Source organism: Bombyx mori, chromosome 13 (assembly GCF_030269925.1).
Source record: "Bombyx mori chromosome 13, ASM3026992v2".
NCBI lineage: Eukaryota > Metazoa > Arthropoda > Insecta > Lepidoptera > Bombycidae > Bombyx > Bombyx mori.
Window position 1 is genome coordinate 13,850,992 of NC_085119.1, and position 20,571 is coordinate 13,871,562.

At 37.9% G+C, this 20,571-nt stretch overlaps 1 protein-coding gene across 3 annotated transcripts in view; it reads right to left on the reverse strand.

Annotated features, from left to right (window-relative positions):
- LOC101740146 (protein kinase C-binding protein NELL1) overlaps positions 1–20,571 on the reverse strand; it is a 69,836-nt gene that overhangs the window by 28,647 nt on the left and 20,618 nt on the right. For all 3 annotated transcript variants that reach the window (XM_038014943.2, XM_038014942.2, XM_038014941.2), the window contains exon 2: positions 2,812–2,919. In XM_038014943.2, coding sequence (XP_037870871.1) covers positions 2,812–2,919 — 108 coding nt within the window. The remainder of the gene's footprint in view (positions 1–2,811; positions 2,920–20,571) is intronic.

The following is a 20,571-nucleotide window of genomic DNA, read 5'->3' on the forward strand; positions in this document are numbered from 1 at the left end:
CATACGATGGAACCAATCATTGAAGCAACCATTCCATTCGGAAGTTGGGGTCTCCAAAATGGCCGTTTTGTAGGCGTCCACAGCTTCTTCAGGTGATGAAAATCTCTGTCCACGCAATTTATTCTCTATTTTAGGGAAAGTATAGAAATCATTAGGGCTTAGGTCGGGGCTGTACGGCGGATGGTCTAATAATTCTATGTTTTCTTGCTCTAAAAACTCTTTTGTTCTGTGCGCGGTGTGACAACTCGCATTGTCGTGATGGAGGATGATGCGGCGGTTGCAGTTCTCTTTACGGAGTTCAGAAACGACCTGTGGCAAACAAATGCTAGCATACCATTCTGCATTAACCGTTCTTTGTCCCTCAAGAGGAATAGTCGTAACATGGCCGGTTTTGGAGACAAACGTGGCCACCATTTTTTTTTGCAACACTCCGTGAACGAACAATTTTTGTTGGCTTTAACTCATTTTCGAACACCCAAACTCGTGACTGGTTTTTGTTTCGGGTTCGTACGCGTATATCCAGGATTCGTCACCTGATACAATGTTGTATACAGCATTTGAGGATCCTGCATGGAATCTTTCGAGAGTTCTGACGCACCAAGTAACGCGAGCCGCTTTTTGCTCTTCACAGAGCGAATGCGGTATCCATCGGGAAAACAACTTTTTTACACCTAATTGTTCATGCAAGATTATTTGTATTTGACTCATGCCAATGTCTAAAGTTGCCTGAATTTCACGGTATGTCACATGTCGATCTTCCTCAATCAGCTTACGCACAGCATCAAAGTTTTCTTGGGTGACTGCAGTTTTTGGACGACCTTGACGGGGATCATCACTGAGCTTGACACGTCCACGTTGAAATTCAGCAAACCAACGATAAATTGTGGTTTTGGATGGGGTTTCATCACCAAATGCAGAAATCATCCGGTCAACACACTGTTTTTGTGTTAAACCACTTCGAAAGTCATAATAAATCATCGCTCTTGAATTTTCTCGAGTCAATTCCATTTTCTCAACGACTAAACAAGTTTGACAAAACCTCGTGACAAGACCGAGAATCTTTTTTTAAATAAATAAATGGTATTCGATTTTAAAACCAAGGAGTTTTCAATTAAAAAAATTTTAATATGACAGGAGCAATGGAAATATTCCATTCCCGGTACTTTTGGTGCAGCCCTCGTATGTACAAAGGCACTGCTTATTTCTTTGAGAAATCTCTTCCAGCAGACCTGCGAGAGGATTATGAGATAAATAATTAAAAGTGATTTTATACAGAGCGCGGATTATTCTTAAGCAAGAAATGCGATAGTGATACTTGAGTCAACTTATTAGCTTGAGGAAGATATAAATGGCAAGGTGCGGCTTCTTAATGGCTATGTCGGGTGGAACAACTGCACCTCAAACATACTAACTATTCTACAGACGGATGTGTTTATAATCCATTAACGTGAATGCACTATCCGCGGCCTTACCCCGGAAAGAATGGTACAAAAAGGCATCATTTTATTTGATGGCGCATACGATACTTTGTATTATGGAATAGTTCAAGTGATTATTGATTTATTATTCTCGCCCTGAACTTTATCATCGTATTTAAAATATAAATAAAATCAGGTGAAGTCGGTAGGTTATCAGCAAAGAAAACACTGCTGTCAAATTCTCATCACCAATGTCAACATGTGCGTCAAAAATATGTGCATTATATTATATATTATATTATTAACACGTCGTCTCCATAAAGCGTTTCGTTCAGTTTTAGGTCAGTTTTAGATCTTTTTGTGTGTGTGTGTGTGTGTGTGTGTGTGTGTTTTTTTTTATTGCTTAGATGGGTAGACGAACTCACAGCCCACCTGGTGTTAAGTGGTCACTGGAGCCTATAGACATCTACAACGTAAATGCGCTACCCACCTTGAGATATAAGTTGAGGTCTTGAGGTCTCAGTATAGTTACAACGGCTGCCCTACCCTTCAAATCGAAACGCATTTCTGCTTCACGGTAGAAATAGGCGGGGTGGTGGTACCTACCCGTGAGGACTCACAAGAGGTCCTACCACGAGTAAAAATTAAGTATTTAAAATAAAATTGATTAACAGCCTGTGTTGTCTTCTAAGCAGTCGTATATTTATTTATTAAGTTGCACCAACAAAGTGATCATCAATACAAAACATTGACAAATTGACAAAAGTTCATGGCATATGTCACCCTTAATTATAGGTGCAATCGACAGTGCATTAACAACAAAAATAAAAAAGATTATATAACTACGATTACTAGTGGTCCCGCAGTAGTCGAAATTCGACTAATTAATTGAAATTATAAGTTTGAACATTATTATGGTTATATTGTCAAAGACTATTATACTTCTATAATCAAAAATTCGCCAAGACTACATTATAGACAAATAATATTAAAGATAAAGAACATTAATCTATTTTTAATTTGACCACAGAGCATTTTTAAGCATTAACTAAAGTTTGACAATTAATAAAGAGTATACATATATACATATGTGTGTATCTAATACATTGCAGTGTGTGTAATGTTTTCTTTATTGATTTAATGTATCTTTTATGCATTGTTTAAAAAAAATATTAGCACTGTTCATTCCTTCTCTATATTCTCTATAAGTGTGAGAAATTTCATACTCCTCCGTCCGCGCAATTTTCATAAAAAAGGGTACAAAGTTTTTGCTTCACGTATTAATATATAGATAGTATAAAACACTATAATGTAGAGATATATAATATAGAGTCTATATCATACTCTATATCATCTATAGAATATGATATAGAGTATAGGTGTTTTGTCTTACCTTGTAGCACGTAAGCGGAGCGCTGTGGCAGCGTGCCCGGAGCGAGGGTGACGCCAGCATGTGACGTATTGTGCAGCGATAATGCACCCAGCAAGTCTAGCTCGGTGGCTGAAACAATATACAACACACGTTAAATAACTACTTTATAACATTAGTAGCTGGCCTGGTAAACGTTATTTTGCCATTTAAATTATTTCTAGGAAAGATATAATAAATAACCTAGGTGCCGACTGCAGCGCCCTCTGCTCGGTTGATTAGTGAATCTAAACCATCCAGGGTGCCACACAAACCCGTAGAAAAAAAATCATTCAAATCGGTCCAGCCGTTTAGGAGTTCAGTGACAAATACACGCACAGAAGAAATATACAATATATATTTATATATATATACTAGCTCTTGACCGCGACTTCGTCCGCGTGGAATAGTTCACAAATAATGCTTTATTTTAGAACACATTTGGTTAACATAAAAAACGTTATAGTGAACCAACCTTAACACACAGACATGTGCAGTCGCGGACTTTTTTTAGATCTTTTAAAGGGGAACAATTCTGTCATACATTATTTAAACGAAGCTTCAATCGTTTCTGCAGCGCACGCAGCGAAGCTCTCAAGGAAAAAACCCCGATTTTGAAACATTCTTTATTACTGCTCCGCTTGTATTTATCTTAGCGTGATGTTACAGCCTACAAGCCTTCCTCAATAAATGGGCTATCTAACACTGAAAGAATTTTTCAAATCGGACCAGTAGTTCCTAAGATTAGCGCGTTTAAACAAATAAACTCTTCAGCTTTATAATATTAGTATAAATAATAATAATAATATAATTATAAATAATATAGTATAGATTTTTCACTGGTGGTAGGACCTCTTGGGAGTCCGCACGGGTAGGTACCACCACCCCGCCTATTTCCGCCGTGAAGCAGTAATGCGTTTCGGTTCGAAGGGTGGGGTAGCCGTTGTAACTATACTGAGACCTTAGAAATCATATCTCAAGGTGGGCTGTGAGCTCGTCCATCGATCTAAGCAAAAAAAAAAATTACTAGCTGGCCCGGAAAATGTTGTTTTGCCATATAAATTATTATTTCTGGGAAAGATAAGTAACCTCGATACCGACTGCAGCGCCATCGGCCGGGCTTGTTTGTGAATCTAAACCATCCAGGGTGCCACCTAAACGCGTACAAAAAAAATCATTCAAATCGGTCCAGCCGCTTAGGAAGAGTTTAATGACAAACACATGCACAGAAGAAATATATATATACATATTTATAATGCAACATGGCTTTGCATAATAAATATGTATATCTTGGCAGCATCCCGCAGTCAGCGTGCTAAACGAAATATTGGAAATTTTACAAGATAACCATATGTAGTGAACTGTATGATTAGGATGGGCAAGGAACTTGATAAATAAACTCGCGAGGATAGCACGTATAAAATTTGTATATTTTTAAAAATTTATAAATCGCGTACAATAAGCACGGAAAAAAGAGAATGACAAAACTAAGACATTCCAAAATTCAAAATTCAAATGTAATGTCAGAAACCACAACCACAACAATAAAAAAGGTTTTATACCAATTTGTTGGGTTTCCAACACCATCAACGCGTCTCAAGATGCGTAGCGGCATTCATGTTCTCATGTGGCTTCTAGTAACCACTTAAGACCAGATGAGCCACTCAGATGATGCAGTTGTCGCAAGCTGATTCACCCGTAATAAAAACAATATTCCGGTCAGGATATCTATATAATGTGGTTTGGCTTGGCTTGCCTTGGTTTATTCCAATTCGCAAATCTGAACCAGTAATTGAAATTAAATTCGTAGCATAGTTCCCAGTTACGGCATTATCAAACAAGGCATTAACTTAATTCGCATGCTCATTCTGTTTATGCAGTAGTTGGCTGTTTGCCGGGAATAAGCAAATGCGGATATTTCAGCTTCGGCGGTTCAAGGACATTATGTCATAAAGTAGGTTGAACATCGCTAATGCAGTCATTCGGATTTATTTTGTGTTTCTCTGACGGCAAAGATACGCTTCTATGGAGAAGGCTTTTTTAGCCCTTCGATTCGTCTATGTTTTTTTATGACTAATTAATTAAAAATAACAAATGAATGATTTTTTTATTTTTTTTATTGCTTAGATGGGTGGACGAGCTCACAGCCCACCTGGTGTTAAGTGGTTACTGGAGCCCATAGACATCTACGACGTAAATGCGCCACCTACCTTGAGATATAAGTTCTAAGGTCTCAGTATAGTTACAACGGCTACCCCACCCTTCAAACCGAAACGCATTACTGCTTCACGGCAGAAATAGGCGGGGTGGTGGTACCTATTTATGAGTCGTGTGATATGAGTCTAAATGTTCGCATACAGAATACCCATTTCGTATTACTAACCGACTAAGACAAACCAGATCAATTTGAAATGTTAAACTTAAAAACCTAGCTTAATGGTATTGTAGAAGTTTACATACGTATTTGTTTGGTAAATTTAATTTGTATCATGTTCGTTGTGTATTTTGAATACGTCTCTATTTCACTATCGAGTGAAAATCGTTATTGAAATTATTTCTACTAGAAGTCCCGGAGTAATCGAAATTCGACTATAGTTAATTGGAATTGTAAGTTTGTACACTATTATGATTGTATTTTATACTTCTATAATCACAAATTTCGCCAAGACTAAACTCATCGGCACTATAAAAATATTAACAAAGACAAACAATATTTAATCTCAATTTGACAACAGACGTCAAAAACAAAAGTTTAACAATAAATAATATGCATGCGTGTGTGCGTCAAATACATGGTATGTAGTGTGTGTAATGTTTTCTTTATTGATTTAATGTATCTTTTATGCTATATTTAAAAAAAATATTAGTATTGTGCACTCCTTCTCTATATTCTCTATAAGTGTGGAAAATTTCATACTCCTCCGTCCGCGCAATTTTCGTAAAATGGGATACAAAGTTTTTTGCTTCACGTATTAATATATAGATTATATAGTAAACAATCGAAATACTTTATTTAAATTATAAAGCTGAAGAGTTTGTTTGTTTGAACGCGCTAATCTCAGGAACTGCTGGTCCGATTTAAAACAATATTTCAGTGTTAGATAACCCATTTATCGAGGAAGGCTATATAACATCACGCTAAGACCAATATAAGCGGAGCCTCAATAAAGAATGTTTCAAAATCGGGTTTTTTTCCCTTTTGAGAGCTTCCGCTGCGTGCGCTGCAGAAACGGTTAAAGTTTCGCTAAAATAATATATGACAAAATTGTTCCCCTTTAAAAGATCTAAAAAAAATTCGGCGACAGCATATGTCCATATATTAAGGTTGGCTCTCTATAACGTTTTTTATGCTAACCAAATTTGTTCTAAAATAATGCATTATTTGGGAACTATTCCACGTGGACAAAGTCGCGGGCAAAAGCTAGTCGTTAATACGATTCTATCATTCACACACGCAACAGTATCAATTCGATTGATATAGTACCGAATTGAAAAGTAATACACTTCCCTCCCGTTCTCTAGCACCAACGCGAGGGTTTCTAATCGATAGGACCGTAAATTTAGATAGTACGTGGATTGACATTTTCATTTCTTTTATGTGAAGCTCTTACAGAAACTAAACTCATTTGTCGTCCTATCAAAGAAAGGCTCATCATTCTTTACCATACTTAATTCCACTTTAATCATTACACTATCGTCCAATTAGAGGTTTTGTGAAGTTGTAGTTATAATAATATGTAGATTGTAAACTCGATATATTTGATAGGCGATGATCAAATTTCTTTTTTTGTTTCTTTATTCTAGCACCGATTTCTTTATTCTATTTTTCAGTAAATAATTATTAATTTAAAAATAAGTTTCGGTTAATTTCCTTTTTGAATGGCCTTGTTATTCACATCTCGTGGTTGCCTGTAATTGTATTCTCGACTAGACAATAAATTCCTTTAGTGGTCTCTTGTAAAATTTCAATATAGTTGGGGAGAAAAATTTAAATACATATGACATTGACGAATCGAGAAGGAAGTTATGTTTGTATTTTCAGATTAAAAAGACAAATAAACTAGTACCAAATATGGCCCTCGTAAAGACCAAGCTTTTTATAGTAAAATAATACTACTTATGAAAGTGACAATTGAAAATGTGCAACGAAATGATAATGAAAGCACATTCAATTTATGTTTAACTAGATTAACGATGGCAGACGGAAGACATTAAAATCAACCAGACAAATAGACACGAAGAGGGATTTAACGGTAGCCATTTAACTTTTTTGATTGCAATAGTTTTGTGCGTTGACTCATACGGACGAATTATATTTGTATATAAAACATACAATGCGCATGATCAAATAAGTATTCAGTTTACGTAAATTTCAATATTTTTAAAAATTCCACAACAGTTTCTCATTCATCATAGATAAGCAATACATTTTTGAAAAAATATTCGCTAAATGATTTCTTCGTTACATAGCTCATAATTTCCCTACTGAATATGTTTTATATGAAATTAGATCATAGACAAGTAAATTAAAACGATGGTATGTGGTGAATTCATTTAAATACATTATAAGCAATCAAATAACTCAATAGATTAACAAAATAATCGACTGTTCAGTAAAATTTCCTCTTCAAAAAACGAGAATGACGCCCCATTACTGCGATTTATCTCGAAGGAACGAGCCGTATCCTGCTTATTATTGTTTAGTACCAGTATATAAATAATTTACGATCGAATAACGTAGTGGCCTACATTCGAACAATCAATAAAGGCTGTGGACGAATCCGAAATTTGACAAAAGACGCAGTCTCGAATATCGATCGCCACGTACGTAAGCATAACGTGAAACCGAAATAACTGCCGCATAATCATGCCCTGTACGGAGCTCGCAAGTACAGTGGCCTGCTGATAATTCAGAAACTATGTTTGTGTAGTCTGAATTTTACAAAGACTGGCGGTAGGACCTCTTGTGAGTCCTCGCGGGTACCACCGCCCTGCCTATTTTGGCCGTGAAGCAGTAATGCGTTTCGGTTTGAAGGGTGGGGTAGCCGTTGTAACTATACCGAGACCTTAGAACTTATATCGCAAGGTGGGTGGCGCATTTACGTTGTAGAGGTCTATGGGCTCCAGTAACAATTTAACACCAGGTGGGCTGTGTGGTGAGCTCGTCCAACCACCTAAGCAATAAAAAAGAAAAAAAAATTAAGACGAAACTGATTCTGATGCTGTTTATACAAGTCGTCGCGAAATAGCTGTTTCAAAACGATAACAATATACAAATAAGATCATTTTATGTTCGTATTACATAAATCCGCTAAAGAGACGTGTAATGAATGTAGATGGGCACATTAGTTTCGCTGATTCGTAATTATATGGCATTGCATGGTGCACATAAAACATTCTGAAAAATAGTTTTTGATAACGTTTTTTGGAAAGTTAATTAGTCAAAAATCACTGTTACTACGCCCGTTGTCGCAAATAGCTTTCTCACTAACGAAGGTAGTAGGGTGTATTATAAGCATCTTGCTTAATTCTGCCGCAAAGTAGTCTGCTTTCCGGCTAGATACTTGGGACAATGGCTATGCAATACAATTGAGATTTCAAGCTCGTGTTTCAAGGTGAGATGCCGCAAGCATTTATTATGTCACGTCCATGCTTTTTGGCAAATTAGAAAGCTTTGAGCTTGTTCACCCATCTGTACAATTAAAAAAATATTTTACGATAGCTTCAGCTTGTATGCGAGAAAGCGATTGAAAATAGCCCCCGATTATCCTGTTGATGCCGTGAATGATTTATTTTTAAAACGGGAAAAATTCTTATCCAGATCATATTCCATTATATTTTATACCTCAGAAAAACTGTTTTACATGGTCAATTTCCAACCTGCGAACTCTTTTCGAATAAATATCCATAAGTGGGCTACGTGTGCTGTAACATAAATGGAACGTACCACCCGAGTGGTTTAATGCATGAGAGAACCAATCAATATATATTTTAGTGAATATAACAGTAGAAAATCATGGCCAGTCTATTCTTCAAGGTCTTCGACACCTTCAAGAAGCCTCTCCGTCACCGCTCGGGCTACTCAATTATCAGTTTCTAGTATGTGAAATGTTCGTCAGGCTACGGAACTGAACTGGGATCTTTTAAATGCAAATCGTAAAATTCGTGAATTCAAATTGAGTACTTAAAGTATTTTATTTACGGTATTCGCTGTTCTGCAACCACGATTTTTTTTTGTAATGATTTTTAATAGCATCTTCTCCGACTTTTACAGTCAGTTTTGGCCATAAAAGCTTAAAGTGCTGGAAACGAAATCAAACGCTGGGGAATCCATTTGCGGATACCCGGTCGAGGGGGGTAACGGACCGGGTTATGTCAGACTCCAGTGCCTCCAGAGAGGACGAGGGCGAGAAGAGAAGAGCCGAGGTCCTCCACCTCCCCCAATTTCTCACAGAAGACTACACCTTGAAAAGGCGCGCGAGGCACTTGCCCCGCAGAACAGACTACCGACTAAACCCCATCGAGCTCCACCACACCGGATACACGAAATCTATGGTACCGCAGTGCGCGCCGAAAGTCCCGCTTTCGCCGGTACCCGTCTTGACGATAGGATGGGTACCGACGAAGTACCGACGTACCGAATTACCGACGGTACAACACGTCCTATCGCTATTGAAGATGTACATATATTAGGAAAAGATAGGAAACTCAATATTTTGTATTCCTAGATTGTAGAAACTCACAACCGGACCATGCACGTATTCTGTTATATACTTATACATAAACTACTCAAAACAAAATAGGGCCCACCATGTTTTATAAATAAATTTTACAGATTCTTTTTTCAGTTTTCATGATTAGGAATGAATAAATTAAGGTTTTCGAAAGTGTGTGAACATTAACAAGAGTAAGTTTTGCTAATTTTATGGACTTTAGTCAATATTTACTGTTTTTAGAAAAGTTGACAGAAATTATTGATTTAAGTAAAGTTTGATTTTGATTTTTATTATTGACTAAATCAATGAGTTTGATGGTGCTTAATAGCGAGTAGGTCCTCCTCTATTCCATATGCACACTCTGAATCTGTCTGGGACACTTTCAATCGAGTGGGTGATGTTTTCCTCGGGTGTTCGCTCCCAACACAATTTTAGGGCGTTTATGAGCTCTTGTCGATTAGTCACATTACTGAAGTTCGATTTGAGGCTTTTTTTCAATTGGTCCCATAAATGTTCAATAGGGTTAACATCGGGACTCATGGCCGGCCATGGTAAAACCGTAATATTGGCTTCAGAGAGAGCTCTCTGTGTTGTTCGCGCTGTATGTGGGCGAGCATTGTCTTGCATAAAGACGAAGTTTTCACCCACTCTTTGTGAAAATGGGATGACATGGAGCCAAATTATTCGATCGACATACCGGGAGGCAGTTATGGAGCCTTCTTCCAGAATTACCAGCTCAGTTTTACCGAACAAGCTTATTCCAGCCCACACCATAACATTTGGACCTCCAAAACGATCCCTTTCACGTATGCAAGGTTCTGAAAAACGTTCTACTTCTCTTCTCCACACGCGCACTCGACGATCATCGCAGAAAAACTTCACTTTACTTTCGTCCGTAAAGAGTATATTTCTCCAGATGTCCATTGTCCACTTCACATGCTCGCGAGCAAACCTCAAACGTGCTGCACGATGCGCTCTTGTCAATTTTAGACGAATAACACGAAATCTGGAACGTTGTCCGTCTTTATGGAGCCGATTTCGAATGGTTTGATCACCGATTCGTGTGCCAGTCGATTGCCGCAGTCGATTTTGTAAGACGCGGGCGGGAATCGTGCGCTCTCGACGTGCAGTCAATCTGATATACCGGTCTTCCTGGACGGTTGTAGCTCGCGCTCGTCCTGATCCAGGTCTCCTCGTGATACTACCTGTCTCTAAAAAACGTTCCCACGCGTTTCGAATAGCTCGTCGCGACACACCAAGACGTCTTGCCACTGATCTCTGAGATTCTCCCTCCTAAAGCATAAACACTGCTCTTGTTGCTGTTTCCACATCCATATGACGCCGAGAACCAGGCATAATGATCGCGAGTAACACCGAAATCAAGTCAAAATGAAAAAAGTAGACGTGCGACTGTAACACTCAGAATGTGACTGAGGGTACAAGTGACTGAGAATTTGAGTAAAAAATGTTTTTTGGAGTACTTCTCTTTTTTTGTCTACATACCATTGAATTCATGACTTGAAAGATTGATAACGTTAGATAAACATGTCAACAATACTTCGAAATGCTTAACTTCACTATTTACTACCCAACAATTTTTTTTAGACGAAATTCGAGATTAACTTAAAGTGGGCCCTATTTTGTTTTGAGTAGTTTATATATGGGTTTATATATCAATATATGCGTATAAGCGTGTAGTACAATAGTCGGACCGACGGTGTGAGTGACATCAATTTAAAATGCCTACATTCATACAAAAACCGCCCGCAATACATCAGACCAGAGAGACGGGTACACAAAGGAGTTTCCCGCGCTCACGATGACGGGAGAACCATCCATCACACGTAACCCGGTCACGTGACTACGAGTTGTAGCTATACGCCGTAGCGACGTAGCCACATCTGGGCTACGAGAGACCGCCTCTACGACTGATTGAACACAGATTATCACAGCGATGATATATTAATTTATGGTAGTTAGTTTGAGGAATACTGTATTATTAATGTTTTCAAAAATAGCGAACAATTTCATTTAATTTTACGAATGAATTAGACGTTGTTTTCGAATTTAAAAAGACTAAGAATGAGAACTAGGAGAGTTACGTTGATAGCAAGGATATACTGAACAGGTGTTGAAAGACGGTTTCAACTATTCATTTTCTTCTTGCTTCGGTTTCCTCAACACTGAGGTTTGTGACCACCTCCTCGCAACAAGAGTTTATTACGGACCATTCCACGCCATTTGCCTCTATCTGCCGCCGAGTGTAGAGCATCGTGAACTGTGGTGTCGAGGGTAGTGCGGATCTGGTCAGTCCAACTATAACACACCCTAAATAGGCACCATTAGGTACTGGCTCTATCCGTCGTATTTTTTATTGCCTAAAAGTGTGGACGAGCTCACCGCTTTGTTTTTTTTTTTCACCTGGTATTTTTTATTCTCCTCCTCTAGTCTCCTTGTTGACAGACGAGCATACGGCTCATCTGATGCTGAATAGTTACCGTCGCTCATAAGCGTCAGCAATTTCGGGGGCAGAGCCAAGGCGCTACCTACTGTTAAAAGTGGTTAGTGGTTAGCGGAGCCTATTTACATCAACAACGTAAATGCCTCTACCCATCTTGGAATATGTGTTTGACCTGTAAATTTTTTATAGTACTGCACACCGCCCACTCTTCAAACCGAAACGCATATTGCTTCACGTCAAAAATAGACAGGGTGGTGGTATTAACCCGTGCGGGCTCACAAGATGCCCTACCATCATTAGAAATGCGATCCGATTAAATAAATGCGCTACAGATGTTCAAATCGCGACTTCGACGTATCTTATTGTTGGTATTGGTATTGGTATTGTTTGTGTATATGGTATATACTTGATGTTCAAGTTGTGGTGGGCTTTAGAGCTTAACACCAAATAACTCGTGAATACGCTACCATAAACCAACATAAATAAAAAAAAAAGAAAATTAGAATATATCTGGAGCTCATTCATGTAATATTTCTGAACGAAGGGGCCTCCATATGTACTTCAATTAACGCGACGAAGATTGTGTCAAGAGCTCTCCTCTACTATGAACAAGCTCCAATTTATGACGCCTATGCAGAAGAAGACTCCTAGGGCTGTCAAACTACTTGAATCGGGTTTTTAGCGCGATAACGTTGGACAACGCAATCGATTCAATCTAACTATGAGCACGATCTTATCGATTCTTGATGAGTTCTGAACCAATTGCTCAGAATCACAAGACTTAGGAATGGATTTCGTGAAGTTGTCGAACCAAACGTGGGAATTAGTGGCCATTCAGCCGATACCGCTTTCCATTATTAACGACCTACACTTCTCTTACAATTAAATCAGCATCCTGTGATTGCATTTGAAAATACTCTTGAAAATACTTACATATCAAAATTGAACACCTTTTTCAAACGTCACATACAATAAAATCTCAAAATAAACGTTGATTAAAGCCTTATATAACAACTCCGGTTGTCGTGACACAGCAATGTTGCCTTGTATTACATAGTAGCGAAACGGTGATAAAACAGTTTTAAAACTTAGTTTGAATTTTATTGCCAAAAACGTGTCGATCAGGGCTGATACTGTGTCTTTTATTTGTGTATTTAAAAAGAAACTGTATTAATCTATATATTAATACGCGAAGCAAAAACTTTGTATCCCCTTTTACGAAAATTGCGCGCACGGAGGAGTATGAAATTTTCCACAATTATAGAGGATATAGAGAAGAAGTGCCCAATACTAATATTTTTTAAAATAATGCATAAAAGATACATTAAATCAATAAAGAAAACATTACACACACTACATACCATGTATTTGACGCACACCATGCCATGTATTTAGTCGTCGTGGCCTAAAGGATAAGACGTCCGGTGCCTTCGTATCTAGCGATGCACTGGTGTTCGAATCCCGCAGGCGGGTACCAATTTTTCTAATGAAATACGTACTTAACAAATGTTCACGATTGACTTCCACGGTGAAGGAATAACATCGTGTAATAAAAATCAAACCCGCAAAATTATAATTTGCGTAATTACTGGTGGTAGGACCTCTTGTGCGTCCGCGCGGGTAGGTACCACCGCCCTGCCTATTTCTGTCGTGAAGCAGTAATGCGTTTCGGTTTGAAGGGTGGGGCAGCCGTTGTAACTATACTGAGATCTTAGAACTTATATCTCAAGGTGGGTGGCGCATTTACGTTGTAGATGTCCATGGGCTCCAGTAACCACTTAACACCAGGTGGGCTGTGAGCTCGTCTACCCATCTAAGCAATAAAAAATTCATTGCTTAGGTTCAAAACTTAAGACAAACAAGAGCTATTTAATCGTGTATTATATAATACCTGAACAGTATTTTAAGATTGTAGCCTTTTCAGATCTTTAACCTAAGGCCTTCTCCAATACTCATGCTTCTCATTAGCAAGGGTCGTGTCCGTCTTCATCTAAGGCTTTTGTCTTCACGAAGATACGTCTTCTAGTCTATCTCCAACTCCCTTTTGAGAGTATCCCAGATGGTGGAATCGAGTGTGGTGCGAATTTAGTCAAACAAGCCATGGAGTCGTAACCATGAAATCTTTTTCGTTCCATTACCAGTAATCGTTAGAGAGAATTAAGATTAGAATTAAGATTAAATAATTTTTCACTTTTAATAATTCCGAAGTTTTTCGAGATTCGTTTGAAGCAGATGGTAGGGAGCCTTATTATGATTTTCAGCTTAACAAGATGCGTTGGTATGAAATTAAATACTTCACACGGTATTCAGAAAATTTTCTCCAGCACTTTACTTTAAAATACAAGTTTAATTAGTTTGAGAAAGGTTTGGTTTAAATCGAAGTCTGTATTAGACTGGATTGAATTTTGGTTATCGAAAATGCTTTTCAAACTGGAATTCATTATAACTTCAGAGCCTTAAGAGATCTCAAAGCTCAAGATACGCTCTATTGCCGCTCATTTAATCCGATTTAATTTATTTATTTATTAAGATGCACCAACAAAGTGATCATCAATACAAAACATTGACAAATTGACAAAAGTTCATGGCAGATGTCACCTCAATTATAGGTGCAATCGACAGTGCATTAACATCAAAAATAAAAAATATATACAGCTAAGATTTGAATACATTACATTCATTGCTTAAGATTAATTTTATTGGGAGATGATCCGCGACAGATTTTTCCTGTAAGTAGTGAGACAATCAGAAAAAACATCTATTTCACTTAAAATAAGTTCAGCGCAATCGGACAACTCCGAAGGAACATTGACATTTCATTTATTAAAGATTTTACTCGTGCATGTATTATTACGCTGGTCTCGTGTCTGCGACAACCCTGTATCTGCGGGTAGCGTGAGAGGCACGAGTAGTGTGAGGAGGCGCCTAGCCGTCGCCAGAGCGTCTGCCTCCCTCCGCCACTGGCCTGACAAAATAAAACGATTCGTTCCAGATTGCCTCGCGGACTGCCTACGCTGTCTGCCTATTTGGACTAGGAAGAGCACGTAAACCGTTCCGATCTCGAAACTTATTCGATTTGACCTTTTGACGTTTCGATCTGATGAAATAATTGAATTTAATTACAAATACAATCCGCACATATACGTACTATTGCTGCTTGTTAATAGTCACATAATAATCAGATTTTACGTTAATAAATGACGAAACTTAAAAATAGAAATGACTGCAATAAATTTGAAAATGTGTCAGAGATGGTTTGGTGTTTCTTATGAGTATTAGATAAATGACAGATTATCATGATATTCTTACATAAATATTATTTAAGGACCGGAGATAGGCTAATGTATGAAAATGCGATTTTCTTTTTTTTTACATAATTTTAAGTCGGTGAAGCGGCGGTTATTATTAGAACTGATTATCCAATTAATATTTTTTAAATCTAAAACAGTAAACCCTTCAATTAATTCGTAAAATTAATCTGTGATTCACAAAAACATAGAAAAGGGTACCAATAAAAACATGAGAGGTTCGTTGCATCAGTAAACGATAATACGATTGTTACATTCAAACTATCGTCGACACTCATCAAATATGTGTCCAACGGAATAGCTATAGCAATTTTAGCAGAGACCATAACATTAATACCCGGCAGTTACAATATGGAAGCAGTAAAATGTGTATTCCACGCGATCGTAAACACTTCTACTCCCAACATTGTTCAACTGTAACAGCATTAACTGAACTTAGATTATACGGGCACGGTTGCAGGCCAGAGCTATACCTAACTCACGATTAATGTCTTATTTTTGAATTGGTTTTTCCTAATCGTATTCAATGGTATTAAGGTTTAAAATCGTGCGGTCGCTAGACTGACCAAACGGCCTTATGTTCTCATGATTAAGGAGCAGTTTTAAGGTTGAGAGAGAGAGAGAGAGAGAATACACTTTATTGTACACCGAAACACAATTTACATTCAAAAAACAATCAAAAAAACAATCATTTGTTGATCCTTGTGGCTAGTTCGTCGTCATATGTACTGTAAAGTATTCTAAGTTTTAGGGCGTATTGTAAGCTTACACGAGTAGGTAGAACCTCTTTGCCTTGTTCTACCGCAAGGCAATAATGCGTTCCAGTTTAAAGACTGCCGTCATATGCAACAATTGTGAGTTGGAGCTCATGTCTCAAGATAGGCGGCGCATTCGAGTGATATCTATAAACTTCGGTAACCACATTAAATCAGATAGGTCGGCTATGCAAAAAACGGTGTATTATGAAATAAATTATTATTATTATTATTAAACCCGTAATTGTTTGTCTGTTTGTCTATCATAATTGGGCTGTGAATGCTCACTGATGTTACGTTAAGAGCTGGCACTGTTAAGGTCATAGGCAATTTACGCCCAAAAAACCACGGGTATGCGCACTTTTCGTCTGATTCCAATCTGTTAAGCTGATAAAATATGAGTCATTACGATTAAAGTTGCTTTTTATTGATAGCATTAGCGTAGCTGGCTGTTGAAAAATTAATTAATTACAAGCGACGATTGGGGCGCCACACATGATCTTATCGACTCATTAGATTTATTTGGTTGCTTTGACATATCAAGATTTTTTATCTTTCACCCACTTGGCCCACCGGTATTTACCTCATCTACTATTGGGATCAGATTATATAAAGTACTGTCAATTATTTTTCTTGTTGTTTTTGTGCTATGCTCTACAAATTTCACAATATCTATCACACTAACACAAATTCACATGTACATATTTTTTTGGAAGATTTGCCCTTTTGCTCCCTTTCCACTTTTTTTGTTTAAAAGGTTTTTATTTTTTATTTTATTGCTTAGATGGGTGGCCGAGCTCACAGCCCACTTGGTGTTAAGTGGTTACCAGAGCCCATAGACATCTACAACGTAAATGCGCCACCTACCTTGAGATATAAAGTTCTAAAGGTCTCAAGTATAGTTACAAAGGCTGCCCCACCCTTCAAACCGAAACGCATCAATGCTTCAGGGCAGGAATAGGCAGGGTGGTGGTACCTACCCTTGCGGACTCACAGGAGGTCCTACCACCAGTAATTATGCAAATTATAATTTTGCGGATTTGATTTTTATTACACGATGTTATTCCTTCACCGTGGAAGTCAATCGTGAACAATTGTTGAGTACATATTTCATTAAAAAATTGGCACCCGCCTGAGATTCGAACACCGGTGCATCGCACAACGTATGCACCGGACGTCTTATCCTTTAGGCCTCGACGACTTAGTGATGGTAACAGCATGTGATATTATGATACAATCTCAGCGGATCTGATACTAACAATTATACTTAAAACAAAAATACCTACGTGCTTACAATAACCCACTACAACAATTTTGCGCGGCGACATGAATAAAGATGATTAATGTTATACAAGCTTGTGAAAGCCGTTATAAATTCAACGTAATTGCTTAAGTAATTTATCATAACGCTTCGAACGATACATTAGCGTTAGGATGTCTTCAAAGTGAAAATGTGAACTGGTAATTTGACGGACGTGAAGTAGCCGAAACTTCAGCGGACAGCAAGGGGATAACTAGCGCATAATTGACGAAGTTCGTAAACATTGTGAAATTAGGAAGCTTGATACGCTAACTACAAATAACAATGAATACTTTTGAAATCTGGAATGTGAAACGCGATCCTTTTGTTCAAGCTTGGTTTGAGTTTTTTTTTTCCTACCTAAGCTGATAGCCTTGAGAGGCTATTTCAACGTAACCTTAACTAGTAGGTGAGCTCGCGGGGCTCAAACCTGACGACGTTGCTAACACGAACCCTAGCAAGAGCCGTGCTTCGCAGAATCTACCACCGGATCGGAAACGCAACGAGCCCTTCGTCGCAAGCGACGGGTTCGTCGAGAACGGTGACCGGTGCTTGAGGTACCTAAAAGCACCGTTAGTGGATCCGGAGGATCCGAAATGACATGTTTGGGGCGACGTCGACTGCTTTCCATTCTTTCCGTAGGAACGGGAATATAATTACCGGCGGCCACGATGAGAGGGTTCTCGTGTCGTGCCGCTTTATCGCAGTGGTGGTTTGAGTAATTGCGCTGATTTTGAATGTCTTTTTGGGGATAACGAGTAAGAGAAGATCTTCCACCGAGTGGGTGATATTTCTCGGTAGACTGACGGCCCGAATGTTGCTGTTCGGACTTGTATATGCAAGCTTATATTGAAAATGTCGTAAGCTAGATTCAGGCATCTGTCAAACATCTTATGTTGTATAATAGCCACCGCCATATCATCATAAGGTTGCTCAAGTAGTTGTTGTTTGTTTTTCACTTAAGCTCAAGGATCGTTATGACATTAACATCGACAATTATAAACATTTACATATTTTATACGACATCAAAAAATCTGTTAGTACTATTATATTTACACTTTTTGTTTTTAAATTATTCGTTTGTTTCTTAAATACATTTTTTTGTTTGTTTTATTATTTAATAATGTTTTTTGTCTCTGACGACTTTTAGCACAACTAACTTAAGAATAAATTGTGTTCACACCAGAAGGGTGGTTTTAATATCGTACTCGTTTTATCTATTTAAGTCGTAATGTTAATTGGTTTAGATGTTACCCAATTGTGTGAACCTCTCTCTTCGATCGGTTCCTCACTGCTGAGGATCGTGACTCCGTCCGATTTCGTCAACCAACTGTCTCCATCGACCCCGCCCTGCAGCCCGGTGGAGTGCGTCGCTGATAGGTATCCCCAGTTCCTCCGCTATTTGGTCCGACCATCGTTTAATTAAATTAAATTAAATTAAACGAACCTAATTAAACGAAAAGAGTATTGCAACAGATTCATGTGCATTTACATGCAATAGCATAATTAAAAAGAGGCACTTGACATCTAAGTGACGGGCTTGTCCCCCACGAAACAAATGAATGAGAAAATTCGTATTGGTCCCCGCGGGGAGTTCGGTGTCCTGTGAAATTTAATATCGCTTTACATATCATAGGTACATACGTTCTCAAGGGTTAATAACAATTAATCGAAGACCGTCTAAGGTAACAGGAGACGGCGCGTGCACGGAAACCTGTTGAGGAGGTCCCGCTGACCATCTGGACATGACGATGGCTTCGTATAATAGATAATTTAAAAATGTTCACGGTAATGAAAATTAGGAGCTATGTTGATTTTTATAGGCTTACTTACTAGCCATACTCACTGTTTAGTTCTTTTCGGATTCGTAACGAAAGGATAAATAGCACCCACGAATACGTAATATGTAAAAAAAAAAACTATTTGATTATAGCTATCGACTGCTTATATTCTGATTATTTATTTTTTAAGTTTTAATTTTATACAATTCATAATTAATTTCATAAAATTAATTTATTAATAAATTAGCCGTACTCGCCCGCTTCGCTGGACATTTAAAATTAACATTATTATTTATTGTCATTATTATTAGAGAGTCCAACACTCATATTAGCCTATCCATTAAGTACGTGTATTTTCGACATGGATACCAAGTTTCAAGTCAATCGGATGCATGGTTCAGTAGTTATAACGAAACATCCGTAAAAACCTCTGCAGATCTATATATTGGTATAGATATGTTGTTTAGAAATAAGAAGGCGACTACGCCTCAGACATGAGTTTGAAATCTAGATATGGACGATTTATTGGCGAGAGTTAAAACAACTGTTACATATTTGTATTGTGAATCATACATCTTCAGATCAGCGGTATAATGAGGTAGATCCATAATTAAATTTTTTTATATTAAAGTTGTTTCATGTTATAACACAATCATTTTCAGAATAAGTATTAATTCAATCACTAATTTAAATATGTTAGTCTAGAAAATCAAGACCCCAGTTATTTGAATTTAAAAAAAATTAAAGAAAAAGGGAAAAATTTACAAAACGATCATTAGACCTGTCGTGCTGTATGGATCTGAGTGTTGGGCGACGAAATTTAAGCATGAAAGAGGAGTGCATGCGGCAGAGATGCGAATGTTGAGATGGATGTGTGGAGTGACAAGAATGGATAAGATAAGGAATGAGTATATCAGAGGAAGTGTGAAAGTGGCCCCGGTAAACAACAAATTAAGGAGCGGACGGTTAGCGTGGTATGGACATGTGATGCGTAGAGAGAAGATGCATGTTTTTGCAAGTATTTGACGATCCCAAATTGTCGGATTAGCTACAAGGAATTATCAGTGATAACAAAAAAACCATTTTCATATTTTGACAGTATGTGAGATGTGTGTGACGATTAGTGTCGCAAAAATCGAAATACAATTGTATAGCAACCGTTGTAAAGCTTTGAATAGCGAAGTGATGAGCCTAAAGGAGGGTAATCAGAAGGGTGTACTTCGTAACATATGCTACGCGTATGTCTATAATCCGTGACGATTCCAAACATTTCTTTAAGTAAATAGAAGCCGGTACTTGGAAGCTTATAGGTGGAACTTCAAAAGTATTGCTTTTCGAAAATGCCACTGTATTTTTGGCAGTATCCGTAACTCAAATGGAACTTTTTGTTTTTGTGACATCCATCTGTCTGTATGTCACGGCTA